At 47.1% G+C, this 16,853-nt stretch overlaps 1 protein-coding gene and 1 long non-coding RNA gene across 2 annotated transcripts in view; one reads left to right on the top strand and one right to left on the bottom strand.

Moving 5' to 3' along the window:
• SLC13A5 (solute carrier family 13 member 5) overlaps positions 1-16,853 on the bottom strand; it is a 223,572-nt gene that overhangs the window by 41,646 nt on the left and 165,073 nt on the right. Inside the window, exons 5-7 of the mRNA XM_063955993.1 lie at positions 14,846-15,017; positions 12,841-12,963; positions 1,547-1,762 (exon numbers count right to left, since the gene is read on the bottom strand). Of these exons, the coding sequence (XP_063812063.1) occupies positions 1,547-1,762; positions 12,841-12,963; positions 14,846-15,017 (511 nt within the window). The remainder of the gene's footprint in view (positions 1-1,546; positions 1,763-12,840; positions 12,964-14,845; positions 15,018-16,853) is intronic.
• Positions 88-16,853, top strand: part of LOC135049959 (uncharacterized) — a 60,429-nt gene continuing 43,663 nt past the window's right edge. Inside the window, exons 1-2 of the long non-coding RNA XR_010241519.1 lie at positions 88-233; positions 14,979-15,058. This is a non-coding gene — a long non-coding RNA (uncharacterized LOC135049959). The remainder of the gene's footprint in view (positions 234-14,978; positions 15,059-16,853) is intronic.

Raw genomic sequence — 16,853 nt, 5'->3', positions numbered from 1 at the left:
ATTGCGTTACGAATGTATTGCATCTGCTGGCCAGGTAATTTATTCTACTCTCATTTGTTTTGTTAATTGCTTTTGGTACTTAGATACTGACATTAGTCTTCCAAGTCAATCGGTGCCTGTTATGGCATTAACAATACAGGCTTCATTCAATGGATTTGTTAATCTGCTGAAAAAAAAAGAAAGAAATCCTTGTCACTTCCTGTATCTGTTTATATTCACTGTTACTCCAGAAGGTACTGTATTGTATACGTATGTATATTGTATATGTATGTATATTTATTTTACTGACAGATATGATATGTTATACAGGAGTGTTAATTTTGACATGGATGTTCAATTTAGTTTTAGTCTTAGTCGCTTACTTAGAATTGTAGTTGGTTTAAAGTCACATTTTAGGGGTCTATTTACCAAGACTTGGATGGAGATAAAGTACCAGCCAATCAGCTCTTAACTGACATTTTTCAAACCCAGCCTGTAACATGGCAGTTATGAGCCGACTGGCTGGTACTTTATCTCTGTCGACTTTATCTCCATCCAAGGCTTAGTAAACAGACCCCTTAGTCTTTTGCTTTTGCTCCGTTTTAGTCAAGATTTAGTCAGTGGGTCTCAGTTTTAATTTTAGTCTAATTTTAGTCATTGTTTTAGTCATAACTTTTGCAAATAGCTTAATGATAGTGTAATGGATTTTGCTGAAGAATATTTCTCTAAAATTCCCTTGAGAAGTTTGCATACCTCTTAATTATGTGTTTCGTAATCTAAGGTCAGTAGACTGAGAATGTGTTACATACAGAGTCTGACTTACTGTAGTGCTCCCATATATCAAAAAAATGAATGCCGTAAGTTTGTTAGAACAAACAAGTGCCATACACAGTCAAATTTCCATCACAGCAGGTCATATTCAAATTTAGTTTTAGTCTTAGTCACTTTTTTTGCTTTGTTCTAGTTAAGATTTAGTCAGAGGATCTCAGTTTTCATTTTAGTCTAATTTTAGTACTGAAATAAACTGTAGTCACTGAAGAGTTTTAGGCAACTAAGGTGCACAGGGACGTTTTAACAGAGGAGAAGGCCTGTGTGCAACCTCCTCCCTCTGGGACCCCTCCTCTGCACTGGTGCCCGGTAACCACAATAGAGTCTGAGCACTAGAAGAGGCACAGACTCTATTGCACATGCACAGATCTCTGGGTAAATGGTGTGACGACCATTTTCCCAGCATGCGCAACACTCCAGGAAACTTTCCACTGCGCCATTTACCCAAAGATTGTGATTGATGCTGCCGCCGGCAGGGGCCTCCGGAGAGCCCCCCGTTATTGTGAATATTCTATGTCGGGAGGCTGCTCCCAAACATATTCCATTGTAAGTCTGCCCCTGCGGTGCATGTTTAGTCCCCATTCTTTTACCATATTATGTTATTATAGAAAGGACCTTAGGCAGCGTAAGTGCCATGGAAATCCTTGGGCAATTTTTGCTTTGACAAGATATACCTAACTCTACAAACCTGTTACATAGGCAAAAAACTACTGTAAATAGCAAATCCAGAAGCCCTTACTCCACGTTGTCCTTATTGAAGAGCACAGTTGCCCAGCCTTTGACAAAACCAGGGTCTCTTGTAAACCAAAGAATAACCAGCAGAGAAAAGAGCAGGAGCACACTGGACTCTGCAAAGGAAATGGGACCCAGCTTGCGGTACTCTTCTCTAATGATGTTATAAGCGGCTCGTTCCTTCTCCGAGCTTGAAGTTCCACAGCCCCACGTCTTCTTTAAGCTTAATATGAGGAAAAGGTGAGGTGGTTACTCTTTAGTGAAGAGATAAAGTTTGTTTCAGGAAGAACACTTTAACTCCTTCGATCTACTTGCACAGACCTGAATTTCTTACTGATTAGTCCAGCAGATGTCCCTAGGAAATGATAAGATACAGAAATGGAAGCTGAATAAGAGAAAAGAGAGTATAGCTAACACAGAAAAGGACAGCAGAAAAATAGAAACTAAACTAATTATACAAACCAGGTAGCAAGGTTATATACCTCCCAACTATCAGATTTTGGCGGAACACCTGTGGGCCAACTGTCCCATGATTGGTGGAAGTTGGGAGGCCCCCTCTCATCCTTTGCGCACATTATTTATTTACAGGGGAAAGGGACTGGGGGCATGTACAGCAGCTCCTGGAGCACTGGGCATACCCCCACAGTAACTAAAATTGAGGTATCTTGTGGACACAGAATTTCCGGCAAAGCCATTCCCCCCTAATTTCAGACACATGCCTCTGGCTCATAAGAATTTCCCTCTTTTTAGTCTATAGACCAGGGCTGGCCAAACTGGTCCTCGAGATCTACCAACAGTACATGTTTTCCAGGCCTCCTGGAGATCTGTAGAACTGTCGGTTAGGAATGAATGCAGCACATCTTAATCAGTAATGACTACACCTGTGCACCAGCTAGGTGGTCTGGCTAATGTGAATTGTTTGTAGATCTCGAGGACCAGTTTGGGCAGCCCTGCTATAGACAGTTGGGAGGTATGCAGTTACATAGTATGCAGTACTAAGCAAGAGACAGCCTTTGGAAAAGGGCAGAAGAAAACAAGACAGTAGAAGTTAAGAAGGCCTTATGCTGTTGGACTGCACAAGAGAGATGCTATTGCCAGCAATGTTTATTTAGTTACCATGACTACACTTGCCTTGACTATCCACAATGTAAATGCATGGATTAGATATACATTCAATCTAAAATTGCTTCCCAGTTGCTAGTAGTAAAATTTTTATCATATGTATCACCTACTAAACATGACTGTAAGAGTGAAGAAAATAGACTCTTTTCTACTATATGTCAGTTTAATACTAAACGTCGTTAATTGAGACATTTAGTTGCATTCCAGTTTCAGACACATACTGAACCACAGAATAACAGATTGCCCAAACTTATATTTTCCCTACATTATACAATATTATCCTCTGTTTGCAATTTAGGAATGTAACCTTTTTGTTTCTCAGCCATTTAAACTTTCTGTGGTCCCTTACTGGTATAACAAAAACCCTAAAGAAATGACAATTACTAACATGTTGTCTATTATCTATGGGTGGTGAAATAATGATTTTAAAAACAATTTGCTAGAGGAAAAACTAAACCCTATTGTACAGAGTGGCACTGAACAGTAGTACAAATAGTTAATGAGAGCATCCGGCTGGATAGAACAGAGACAAGCACTAACTTGTAAGCATGAGCAAGTAAAAAGATTTATTGAATGAACAGCAGGGATCACAATAACTTGGCAAGTGCCCTGATGATTGTGATCCTTGCTGTTCAATCCATAAATCACATGTTTCCAAACTACCCGTTGGTACTGCCAGTCACCGCTGTACCCTCCTCCTTCTGCCAACTTCTGCCCCCTGGCTGAGACATTCTTTTTGTGCATTTGATGTTCCATCAGGAAGGCAGTGGAGGTGTGCTGCTGGGCTTGCTGCTGAGTGACAAAAGCATATCCCGCACTGGCTGTAAGGAGGGGTGGACTGCAGCTTGGCCTTCAGTGGGGTGTGGGCCATGTAGGGTCTTTGGGGTCAGGTGCGAGTTTGCCAATGTGAGTTTGCTTTATGAAACTCGCATAGATCACATACGAGAAATGCATTATCCAATTAGAAAAACAAATTTGCTGTATTTGCGGCGAGGGTGTGCTACTTTTCTATAAAGTGTGACCTGGGAGAAGTGCATAAAAAAATTGGGGAAAGCATCCTAGACCCCCAAAAACTAACAACTGAGACAGCAGGACCATATGAAGGCTGTTAGGGGCCTTAAGGAAAGTACTGGAGGTTTTTAAACTGTGTCAAAAGGCTGATTTCTGCAGTGGGGTACACTGGAATTCCACAGGAAATAACATTGGGGTGTAGAGTTGGATCTTGATACAAGGCACCAACAGGCTAAAGCTTTGACTGTTCCCAGAATGCACTGCACCGCCTCCTCTATAGCCCCACTTCCAGGCACTGGAGCTCAGTTTGTAAGATGGTGCCTGCAGTGCAGGTCAGTAACGGGGGGCTGCGCTAGGCAGCCTTGAAAAGAGCTTTTCTAGAAGACTTCAAGGGCCGCAGCACAAGCACTAGTTGCAGTGTATGTCATGTTGACATTCTGTGCTGCGGCTCCATCACCTCCCCCAGCGGCCGGTGCTGAATACTCCCGTGGCCGGGTTCCCGGGTACTTACAGTGGAGACGCTCCGGTCATCAGGCAAACATCAACGCTGCTGCTCTCCTGGATTGCGTGGCCGCACTTCAGGGAGGAGGTATGAGGGTCCCCCAGGTGGGACCCGCCGGTAAATCGCGATCTGGTCACGGACCCAGAAGACGGTCCGCGCCGCTGGCATGGAAATTGTGTCCGTGCAGGGACTCCACTATATCCACCAGGGCAGGGAGCACAGGTCAGATTTGCAAAAATCCGTTTGTTATAGGCTCCATAGTACCCTGTGGTGAAGTCCAGCAGAGGGGATGAGGCCCTGACCTGTAGATGTTCCCGCCCTGGAGCTGCATTTCTCTCTCTCCCTCACTTCCGGTCAGCGTTTGAGCGCCATTTCACATAGCTTCGCTGATCCTGGCACTGCTGGGCACTGTCTCCTCTATAAAGCCGCCTGCCTCATCAGCGCTGTGCATTTACAGAACACTTAAGTATTCTACATGTCGTTTAGACAGTGTTAGTTAAGAACAAGTGCACTACTATATGAATATTTAGTACAAGTATTCTGTGATCCAGTGTGACATCCAGTGTTTACTGTGCATTGTTATATCTGTATACATATATTTCTATATGTAGTATTACTAGTCCAGCGCAGTTTTATTGGTTATATGTAATCGTTTCTGCATTGTACCTGTGACTGTGTGTGCCTATAGCTGCTGTGTGGTTTCTATTCTGTGTATTACACATATTGCTATTACTATATTCTGTACCCTGGGGGGCTAAGTGCGTCAGGGTCTCATATACCATATAGTGTTCCACAGGATATACTGTTTTGTATTTTTCACTGTGTGTTTCAGTCACCTTACACCGATTAAATCCTCTGTTTGTGCTTTTCATTTGCTGTCACATAATACAGGTTTTTTTTTGCAGGTATTGTTTTTGTCTGGCTATAGTGTACTGTTGCACCCTAAGGCTACATTCCCAATAATGTCTGCTACACAGGCCAGAAAATCCGCAGACGCTCCTGCATCATGCAGTGCTGGTGCCACGGATTTGACTGAGGAAACGGTTTCAGCTGAGGGTTCAGGTCCTGGGTGCCCTGCACCTTCCAGTCAGTCTGCAGCACCTGTGGCTAATCAAGACCCACCTTGGGCTGCTTTTTCAAATATGCTGACTACGCTTGTAACACGACTTACGCCCCCTGTGGGACCTCCTGTGCCATTAGAGCCAAATATTGTCCCTGTAGTTAATCCGCCATGGGCGGATACTCCGTCAACCCAATTATGGCAATTAAGTCAGTCCTTGGTTAAACACAAACCTAACCCTCGCCCTACTGGGACCAAAGGGTCCTCTAAGCGGGCAATTTCTTCCTCACAATCCACTAATATTTCGGATGATTCCTCAGATGAGGATTGGGATTATACTGATCCTTCTGCTACGGATACAGTTGTTTCTGATGAGGAATGTACAACTCAGGTTGATGTCCCTGAACTAGTGGAGGCTATCAAGCTGATTCTCCAGATTGATGATGAGATTGAACCTCCTACTATGTCTAAGAAACCTGATAAGTTTAAACGTCAGGAGGTTGCTAAAGTAGTTTTACCTCATTCTGACATCTTAATTGGCATACGCCAGGAAGCCTGGTCTTCTCCAGGAAAGAAATTTCCCCTGTCTAAAAGGATGTTGGCTCGTTATCCTATCCCTGTGGAGTTGAGTAACAAGTGGGAAACTCCACCGCCAGTGGACTCTCATGTTGCCCGTCTAGTGGTGTCTTCTACTCTGCCTGTCACCACTGTCACTTCACTGAAGGAACCGATGGAGAACCGACGGATAAGCGTGTGGAGGGATGCCTGAAGTCTATCTACACACAACCCAGTGCTGTACATAGACCCACTATGGCAGCCTCTTGGGCTGCAAAAGCTATTGAAGCATGGGTTCAGGCAGTTGAAGATGAGCTACCTCTACATTTTTCTCACACTGCCAGACAAAATCCGTCATATATTACCACAGCCACTCACTATATTTAATAGGCATCCCCTGATGCCGGTGTAATGGTGGCCAAGGCGTCTACTACGTCTATCCTGGCTCGCCAGATTTTGTGGTTAAGGTCCTTGAAAGTGGACCTGGACTCCAAAAAGACCTTGGAGGTGCTCCCTTTTAAGGGGGACATACAGTACTATTTGGGGAGGATCTGAACAAGATCGTGACTGACTTGGCAACAGCCAAGACTGCATATCTCCCAAGTACCAATCCTTCTGCTCCGAAGGCTAAGTGTACCACTTTTCGTTCCTTTCAACCTCCAGGTAAAGCAAAGGGTCAGGCGTATCCGAGACAGGCCCGTACTTCCCAAACCACCAAGCCCAAGTCTAAGCAATCTTGGGCCGCCCATCAGCCTGCTTCCAAACAGGACAAGCCTGCATCATGACGGAACGGGCCTCCCCCTGGGGGACACCAGCGTGGGAGGCTGACTTCTGCAGTTCGCCCAGGTCTTGTTAAGGACCACTTCAGATGCCTGGGTGCAGAAAGTTGTCTCTCATGGGTACGGTATCTCTTTCAAGAGACGCCCCCCCTCAACAGTTCTACTCGACGGTTATTCCTTCGGATCTGCTGAAAGCACAAACTCTACACTTGGTTGTACAATCTCTCCTAGATACTGGAGTGATTGTGCCGATACCTCTATCTCAAAGAGGCAGGGGTTACTGTTCACCCCTGTTTTTAGTCCCGAAACCAAATGGGTCCTCCCGGCCTATACTCAACCTTAAATCTTTGAACAAATTTGTGAGGGTATCCAAATTCTGTATGGAAACTCTAAGCTCTATTGTACTGGCTATGGAGCCCAAGGACTATATGGTATCCCTGGACATACAGAATGCTTACCTGCACATACCTATTGCCATGTCACATCAGCAATATCTGTGGTTTGCTATTGGCAACTTACATTATCAATTCCAGGCCTTGCCTTTCGGACTGACCACGGCTCCTTGGATCTTTACACAGGTCATGGCAGTCATGATGGATCTTCTCCGCCGTCAGGGTGTCAGGAGCATGCCATATCTGGATGACTTGCTGATCCTGGCGAACTCCCCAGAGGTTCTCCTCAGTAATCTGGAACTGACGGTCCAATTCCTACAAGCCCACAGGTGGCTCGTCAACTGGAAGAAGTCCTCACTGGTTCCTGCTCAGAGCATGGTGCACCTGGGGGCATTGCTGGACACACACAACCAACGATTGTTCTTGTCTCCAGAGAAAGTCCTGAAACTTCAGGACAGGATCAGATACTTCCTTTCTCGCCAGAGTGTCAATACACTCGGCGATGCAAGTACTAGGCCTCATGGTGTCGGCTTTCGACATGGTACAGTTCGCTCAATTTCATTCCCGCGGCCTCTGCAACGACGAATCCTTTCCAAGTGGAACGGCCTGCCTCACCGGATCAGGTCTCAAATGATCTCCTTGACTCCAGAGGTTCGTCTGTCACTGAGCTGGTGGCTACAGGACCAACAGTTGAGCAAGGGCCGTCCCTTCTGGATCTCCAACTGGGTCCTCCTAACAATGGACGCCAGTCTGCGGGGTTGGGGCGCGGTCAGAGGCGTAACTAGGGTTTTTGGAGCCCAGGGCAAGATGTAAAATGGCGCCCCCCCCAAAGAAAAAAAAACATAGCAAAAGAAGCATGTGTGCTCGTCGAAAAAATGGGCGTGGCCACACACCAGAAGGGGTGTGGCCACTGAAAATGGCCCACAGTGCCAGTTACATTGCCCCACAGTGCCAGATACAATGCCCCACAGTGCCAGATACAATTCCCCACAGTGCCAGTTACATTGCCCCACAGTGCCAGTTACATTGCCCCACAGTGCCAGTTACATTGCCCCCCAGTGCCAGATACATGCCCCACAGTGCCAGTTACATTGCCCCACAGTGCCAGATACAATGCCCCACAGTGCCAGATACATGCCCCACAGTGCCGGATACAATGCCCCACAGTGCCGGATACATGCCCCACAGTGCCAGTTACATTGCCCCACAGTGCCAGATACAATGCCCCACACTGCCAGTTACATTGCCCCACAGTGCCAGATACAATGCCCCACAGTGCCAGTTACATTGCCCCCCAGTGCCAGTTACATTGCCCCCCAGTGCCGGATACAATGCCCCACAGTGCCGGATACATGCCCCACAGTGCCAGTTACATTGCCCCACAGTGCCAGATACAATGCCCCACAGTGCCAGATACATGCCCCACAGTGCCAGTTACATTGTCCCACAGTGCCAGTTACATTGTCCCACAGTGCCAGATACAATGCCCCACTGTGCCAGTTACATACCTCACTGTGCCAGATACATGCCCCACACTGTGCCTGATACATGCCCCACTGTGCCAGTTACATGCCCCACTGTGCCAGTTACATGCCCCACTGTGCTCTCCCCCCCTCCCTCCTCCCCCCCCCGGTCACTTACTGAGTCACCGGCGCGGCGGCAGCGCTTGTACTATGTGAGGGGAGGAGAGCGCCTCTCCTTCTCCTCACCGCTCCAGGACAGGTCTCCGGCGGCTGTGTGGCGCCGGTTCGCTAGCCAATCAGAGCTCGCGGACCGGCAGCCAATCAGGAGCCGGTCCGCAAGCTCTGATTGGCTAACGCCGCCGGAGGCAGGACACAGCAGCGCTGCTGGCAGCGCTGCTAGGGCTTTCATCGGCGGTGAGGGGAGGGAGAGACGGTGCGCTCTCCTCCCCTCACATTTCGGCTTTTGGCGTGACGGGGGCGAGTGGGGCATGATGCCCTGGCCGCCGGCGGCGCCCCCCTCTCCTGGGCCTGCCAAGGCGCCCAGGGCACGTGCCCCACTTGCCCTACCCTAGATACGCCTCTGGGCGCAGTGTTGGAGCAACACTCTCAACAGGGTCGGTGGACCAAGGAGGAATCTCTCCTCTCGATAAACATTCTAGAATTGCGGGCATTGTTCAATGCATTGACATTGGCCCTGCCTCTGGTACAGAACAGGCCTGTTCAAGTACAATCAGACAACGCCACCACGGTGGTGTACATAAATCATCAAGGCGGTACTCAAAGTCACATGGCAATCGAAAATTCTCCAATGGGCGGAACGCCATCTGCCAGCCATATCGGCAGTGTTCATTCCAGGAGTCCTCAACTGGGAAGCAGACTTCCTCAGTCGTCAGGACGTACACGCCGGAGAGTGGAGTCTTCATCCTGAAGTCTTTCAACTCCTAGTGGACAAGTGGGGCCTACCAGATGTAGACCTGACGGCGTCTCGACACAATCACAATGTTCCGGTCTTCGGAGCAAGGACAAGGGATCCTCAAGCGGCGTTCGTGGACGCACTAGCAATTCCATGGAACTTTCGGCCGCCGTACGTGTTCCCTCCAGGGTCACTCCTGCCCAGGGCAATACGGAAGTTCACGCAAGAAGGAGGAGTACTACTTCTAGTCGCTCCAGCGTTGCCCAGATGGCATTGGTTCTCAGACCTGCGGGATCTCTCGACAGAGGGCCTCTTCTACTTCCTCAGCGCCCAGACCTCCTCGTTCAGGGCCCTTGTGTCTACCCGGACCTGGCCAGACTGGCTTTGATGGCGTGGCTCTCGAAGCATCAGTCCTGAGAGCAAAAGGATTCTCTGGGGCGGTTATTCAAACTAGGGCCCTCATTCCGAGTCGTTCGCTCGGTAATTTTCTTCGCATCGCAGCGTTTTTCTGCTTAGTACGCATGCGCAATGTTCGCACTGCGACTGCGCCAAGTAATTTTGCTATGAAGATAGTTTTTTTACTCACGGCTTTTTCTTCGCTCCGGCGATCGTAGTGTGATTGACAGGAAATGGGTGTTACTGGGCGGAAACACGGCGTTTTATGGGCGTGTGAATAAAAACGCTACCGTTTCCGGAAAAAACGCGGGAGTGGCTGGAGAAACGGAGGAGTGTCTGGGCGAACGCTGGGTGTGTTTATGACGTCAATCCAGGAACGACAAGCACTGAACTGATCGCAGATGCCGAGTAAGTCTGAAGCTACTCTGAAACTGCTAAGTAGTTTGTAATCGCAATATTGCGAATACATCGTTCGCAATTTTAAGAAGCTAAGATTCACTCCCAGTAGGCGGCGGCTTAGCGTGTGTAAGTCTGCTAAAATCGCCTTGCGAGCGAACAACTCGGAATGAGGGCCTATGTTGAAGGCCCGTAAACCAGCTTCGGCTCGGTTTATTACAGGGTCTGGAATTCTTAGTTCACTTGGTGGGCTGCTAAGAATTATGATGCGTATACTTTCAAAACTTCAAGACTTTTGGCTTTTCTTAAGCAAGGCCTAGACTTGAGCCTTCGTCTGGCCTCCCTCAAGGTTCATATATCTGCCTTGTCGGTGTGGTTTCAGAGGAAAATTGTGTCTCTTCCTGATGTTCACACTTTCAGTCAGGGTGTTCTACGGATTCAGCCTCCCTATGTCCCTCTTGTGGCTCCATGGGATCTGTCTGTTGTATTGAATGCCCTGCAAGAGTCTACATTTGAACCTCTTGAGTCTTTGGACCTTAAATGCCTTACACTTAAGGTTGTATTTCTGTTGACTATTGTCTCTGCTAAGAGGGTGTCGGACTTAGGCGCTTTATCCTGTCGTCCACCCTTTCTGATTTTTCACCGTGATCTGGCTGTTCTTCGAACTCGCCCTGGTTATTTGCCTAAGGTGGTGTCATTTTTTCACCTTAACCAGGAGATTGTGGTTCCGGTCTTCGCCTCTTCTGGTCTGTCCTCCAAAGAAAAATCTTTGGATGTGGTACGGGCTCTCCGTGTCTATGTGGAGAGGACTGCCTCAATCAGGAGGTCTGATTTTAATTTTTTACTTTTTGGTTTACAGAAACGTGGCTGGCCTGCGAAAAAGCAGACCTTGGCCAGATGGATTAGAATGGTGATTTCACAAGCTTATGCGCAGGCTGGGCTCCTAGCTCCTCCTGCTATCAAAGCCCATTCTACTCGGTCTGTAAGGACCTTCTTGGGTGGCCCGCCGTGGCGTGTCCGCAGAACAGTTGTGCAAGGCAGCTACGTGGTCCTCAGTGAACACGTTCATCAGGTTCTATGTCTTTGATACTTCTGCATCCCAGGATGCTTCCTTTGGACGCCGGGTTCTTGTGCCCACTACAGTGCATCCCCTCCCATGAGGAATTGCTTTAGGACATTCCCAATGTAATTCCGTGTGGAATCCCAGTGTACCCCGCTGCAGAAAAGGAGATTTATGGTAGACTTACCATTGTTAAATCTCTTTCTGCGAAGTACACTGGATTCCACAGGGCGCCCACCCTGACGCACTTAGCTTCTTTGGGTTTGTATGGCATTAGCCGCTGGTACCTTCTCTTGTCGTGAGAATGTGGTTCTATGTGGCTGACCTCTACGTCTCTATTTTACCTGCTACTGCAGTGTACTGGTTAACGAAACTGAGCTCCAGTGTCTGGAGGCGGGGCTATAGAGGAGGCGGTGCAGTGCATCCCGGGAACAGTCAAATCTTTAGCCATTTGGTGCCTCGGATAAAGATCCAACTCTACACCCCGATGTTATTCCCTGTGGAATCCAGCTTTTTTTGCACTTTTTATTAATAGTTTAAAAAAAATGATAGCAAGTTGCTATGGGGCCCGAGCCGTCTCCGAGGCCCAGCACAGTTCCTCTGCCCTGCTGGCAGCTATTACCTTAGAAGTGTGTTGCTGCACCGCAGCCACACCTGCTCACCTGGTTGGCCCCGCCTCTCCTGAGACCTAACTAATACTTGAAGGAAGTGTGACTGAGTCTGCAGGGACATCCCCGGACCACAGCCACTCCTACTCACGTCTGTGAGGAGGAGAGACTAGACGGACCCGGCCTAGAGAGCAGCTGATGTGGCTGCAGTTCAGCAGGCAGCAGCCCACCCGCTGCAGGTAGTGCAAGGGGGAGATCTTTAAGTAGTCGGGGGGAAGCAGGTGCGCCAGAATGGTTTGAGGTGGGGGGCACCGAAAAAATTACATATTGGCGCTCCCCCAATACCTCACCCCCAAAGTGCGGGGTAGCGCTTACCCGCAGGTCCCCGCAGTGACTTCTCCTTTAACAAGTGTGCTCTTTGCTGTTGCAGCATGCTATACCATGCTAACCTGTATTGCTGGCTTTTCACAGATGCATTACTGGGAGGCCATGCTGAGCCTGCTGGGACATCTCTGCCTCCTCCCAGTAATGCATCTGTGAAGAGCATGGTATAGCACGCTGCGGCAGCAAAGAGTATACTTGTTAAAGGAGAAGTCACCGCGGGGATCTGGGGTAAACGCTCCCCCTTCCCAGAGCCTGTGCCTCTGCCATATTTCAATAGGGGGAAAGGGTGCCTCTTGCAGTCAGTCAGGGGCGGGTAGGGGCCCCCGACTGACTATGCTGTGGGGCCCCAATTTGCATAGCTACGCCCCTGATAGATAGATAGATAGATAGATAGATAGATAGATAGATAGATAGATAGATAGACAGACAGACAGACAGACAATGCGGTATGATACTATAGGTGTATATAATATATATTAACATGCACACACTGCATAGTTATTTTTTATTTAATACATTACGAAGTTTGAAGGAAACTTGTGCATGCATCTTTAACTACTTTGGGTAACAAATTGTTTTTAAAATTGCTATGTACTTTTTTTCCCACACGAACATACAGTATTGATTGCGCACGGAAACACTACCATTAAGGTCACTTACTTTATTCCTAAAAAGGAGATCTGGAGCCACAGCCAGGCCATGCACAGCATTATTATCATGTTGGGAAAGGCAAATCCAAACCATGAGGCAAAATTCAGAATATCTCCATTGTTTGGAAATATCCTTTAATAAAGAAAGAGAGACCATTTGGACAAAGAAATGTAAAATGAAAAAGTAATTTATTAAAATCAATTTTGTGTATTAGTAATACAAATTAGTAGTACAATATTTAAATGAAAAAGTCATTTACATATCGAGGTCTTAAATATTTCTCAAATTTAACACTCTAAAAATAGACTTGTGAGTAATTACTAAATCTAGGAGCGCAGGTTTACGCTACGACTCTGCATCCTGGCTCAACGTCTGTGCACGTACTGCATCAGTGGGGAGCGTTGGAGAGGGAACAGGAAGTTCTCTCTACAAAAGAATATGTGAAACAGTAGCCCAAAGATTAGCAGATGAATAGTGTCTAGTTTTTCTTCGTTGAGAGGACCTTTCCCATTATTCACTGGGTCATCGTCGCAAACTATTTGGAATAGTACCCTGTGGCGAGTGGAGCGAGACACCGTTCGTGAAGCGAGCCTGTGAGCGTTCAATGCACCATAACTAAACAGAACTACTTACAACAAACGAAGATTGGAGAAAACAAATACATGCTGCAAAGGCAGATGACTGTTCTGCCCTCACTTGATGTCACATCCAGGTTCTTTCCACAAAGAGGAAATAGACACAACCTTAGCAGATGGCGTTAGCTACCGGAGCTTGGTAAATCTGACTACATAGTTGTCCCCTAAGAAACGTACAGGGGCTGCTTTTCAGTCGGAAATGGAGGGTCCACTACATTCAAGATATCTGCTGCAGTTCCTCCTTGTTGAGTCACCAGGATCCTGAATATTTATGGGCACCCCTGGAAACACCTGTATCCAGCAAATATTGTTTAATAAATATGCCCCTCAATGGCTCCAGCAGCTGTAAACATTATACTGTATGTGGACAGCGATCTGAGGCAGCTTGGTGTGGTTAGATCTTGATTACCAGATCATCAATACCATTAGGCTTCTGATACACCTAACAAGTTTTTACTGACTACAATCACTGCTCTACAAAACAGCAGAACTCTGCTACCATACAACTCCGATCGAGTGGTGCTACTGCTCAATACCTCAATTCTGTCAGGATTAGGTATCTCATCCATTCCGGCTGAGCTGTGTAACCTTGAGGATAAGCCTGAATACCGTTCTAAAGGGGGTTATTCAGACCTGATCACTCCTCTGCGAATTTGGAAAGGTCTGCAATAAGATAGCCGCCACCCAGACAGAGTGAAACCCCACCCTGTGCAAGTCTACATACGTCTTGTGAAAATCTCGGTGATCACAGATTCGCAGCTCACTCACCATCTAATGATTTTTTCAGTCTGTGCGTAGCCCAGGGCCTACTCCTACAGTGCGAAAGAATCAGGGCCGGAGCTGACATCACACACCCTCCCTGAAAACGCTTGGCCACGCCTGCGTTTTTCCTGACACTCAGAAAATGGGCAGTTACCACCCCCAACCGGTGGTTTTCTGTCACTCAACTTGCGTATGGCTAGCAATCAAAAAGTGACTGGATTTTTTTGCTGTTTGGCCTTGCATGCGCAGTCATTCGATAACTGACTGGCTTGCGAAGTCGCACAACAGCGATCAGGTCTGAATACTGAATACTGAGTCACATCAGTGTGATTATATAACAGAATAGTAATTATCTAAAAAGGCTAAGCTGCCTGCTGGCAACTCACAGATAACACAACACATAAAGAGCAGGGAGAGGAAGGGGAGAGTATATCAGGAATTGGCTGTACCACACTCAGGCCAAGGGATCCTCGACAATTCTAAATCATAAGACTTGTAGTTGCATTTTAAGCCCTATACTACACTTCCATAAATGTAGATTTTCTATACTTTTCTCTTGAGATCCATAGGAGTAAAAAATATACAACAAATAAACGAAAAATATTCCATCTACTTACGCGCTAAACTGTCCTTTCAGCACAAGGTTTGGCCCAGTCCCAGTTAAAGTGGCAGTACCACCAATACTAGCTGCGTAGCATACACACAGCATCATCCCCTTGTTAATATGCTTCTTTTCCTTCCTTTCTTTAGCATCCAAGGAGATATCTTGTGTATGTCCATTTGCCACATCTGGAGAAAGGAAATGACAGTCCTGAGAAATCGTTATACAAGTAAACAATATAATGTTTATAATATGCATTTGATATAAAGCAAAATCGTAAATTACACTGAATTGGGTCTCATGGTAATGACATTCAAGGTATATGAAGGTATAAGCATTCTCAAGAGTGTAGCTAGCAAAGGGCAGGGAGTGCAGCTGCTATGGGGCCCAGATCTGAGAGGGGCCCACCTTCCCTGTCAAAGATACATGTGTTATATACATTTTCCACCACTGATTGATGCATAGAGACACTTATTGTACAAACTTTTACCTTGGGGCCTGCAATATATAACTAGTTATGTCCTTGGACCTGCTCATTGGAATGTGGTATAAAATGAACAGGAGGGCACTATACTGTTACATACTATCAGCATAGGCATGCGCACAGGGGGTGCCTGGTGCGCACAGGCACCCCCGCCACGCCTGCAGCACAATGATCAGCTGCAGCTCATACGTGTTCCTCCTCCTCCAGCTGCACCCGCCGCGTGGTCAGGACGGACTGATATAACTGACCAGCGGCCGAACTGGGTGCACTGCAGTGAAAATCTCCCAGCTCCGCCCCTCGATGTGACATCATGTCACCCCGCGCGCCCACCCACTTGCCCGCGCTCACTCTCTCTATCCTTGTGTGCAACCACAGCCACGCAGTGTTTCTCTCAGGAGGGGTCGAAGACCCGGAGGACAAATTCAACAGACTGTCACCGCTCAGCTCAGTCAGTGACTAGGTAAGTAAACTACAGTGCTGCAGCTGAGCCTGCTCCAGGGGATAGAAAGGGGGCAGCCAGGGGAAATATACATACTGTCTGCTTGTATATACTGTACATAAAGTCCCCCCCCAAAATAAATAAATAAATAAATAAATAATAATTTAAAAAAATAAAAAATAAAATCTGTTGGTGTACTCTGCAGCTAAGCCAAGCACTCAGTAGTTTCCTGAGTGGGGTTTTAAGGGTATCTGGCACTGCTGGGGGCATACTGTGTGGCGTAATGTGAATTTCCACTCATACTGTGTGGCATAATGTGAATTTCTACTCACACCGTGTGACGTAATGTGAATTTCCGCTCATACCAGGTGGCGTAACGTGATTTGGCTCATTCTGTGTGACGTAATATAAATTTGTTGTGTTTATTAAAACTGAAATGTTTGGCCCCCCTAAATCTCCTGTACTTTTCAGAGTGGCCCACTCAAAATCATGGTGTTGGTGCTGGGGAGTGCAAGGTGTGGGGGTGTTGGGGTGGGGTGGGGGGGTGCATATGCATCTAGGCCCACCACTCTAGTTCTGACCCCTGGGTCAGGGATAGGTTGGGGAAGTGTAAGCAGCGATAGGGTGAGGTGGCATTATATTTACTTTATTAGGAACTAGGGAGAAATTAAATTAAGCCATGTAATTTTACTGAGGTAAAGTGAAATAATGCTAAACATGTCCCTGGGCAGTGCTAGATACGCCCTTCCAGTGGTGCACCCCCTAATAAAATTAACAGCGCACGCCTATGACTATCAGCTGAGGGAACTGTAATGTGGCATAATCATAATATGAACTGGGGACACTGTATGTGGTAGTGTGACTTGCTGCATAATGTGTACTGGCAGCTCTACAATGTGACATCATGTGACCTAGGGCACTACTATGGTTCAGTAAATAAACTAGGGCACTACTTTAGGGCATAACATTAACAACTGCTGTGGAGAAGTGACTCTATAGAAGCACTGGGACAGGGCCACTTCAAATTGTTGATATGAGGCCCACACAGTACTGGCTACGCCCCTGGTAGTCCTACTATTCATTGCAGAACTACAGCAGTGC

This window comes from Pseudophryne corroboree, chromosome 2, assembly GCF_028390025.1.
Source record: "Pseudophryne corroboree isolate aPseCor3 chromosome 2, aPseCor3.hap2, whole genome shotgun sequence".
Lineage (NCBI taxonomy): Eukaryota > Metazoa > Chordata > Amphibia > Anura > Myobatrachidae > Pseudophryne > Pseudophryne corroboree.
The sequence above is the reverse complement of the archived record's forward strand: the minus strand, read 5'-3'. Positions and strand labels throughout refer to the sequence as shown.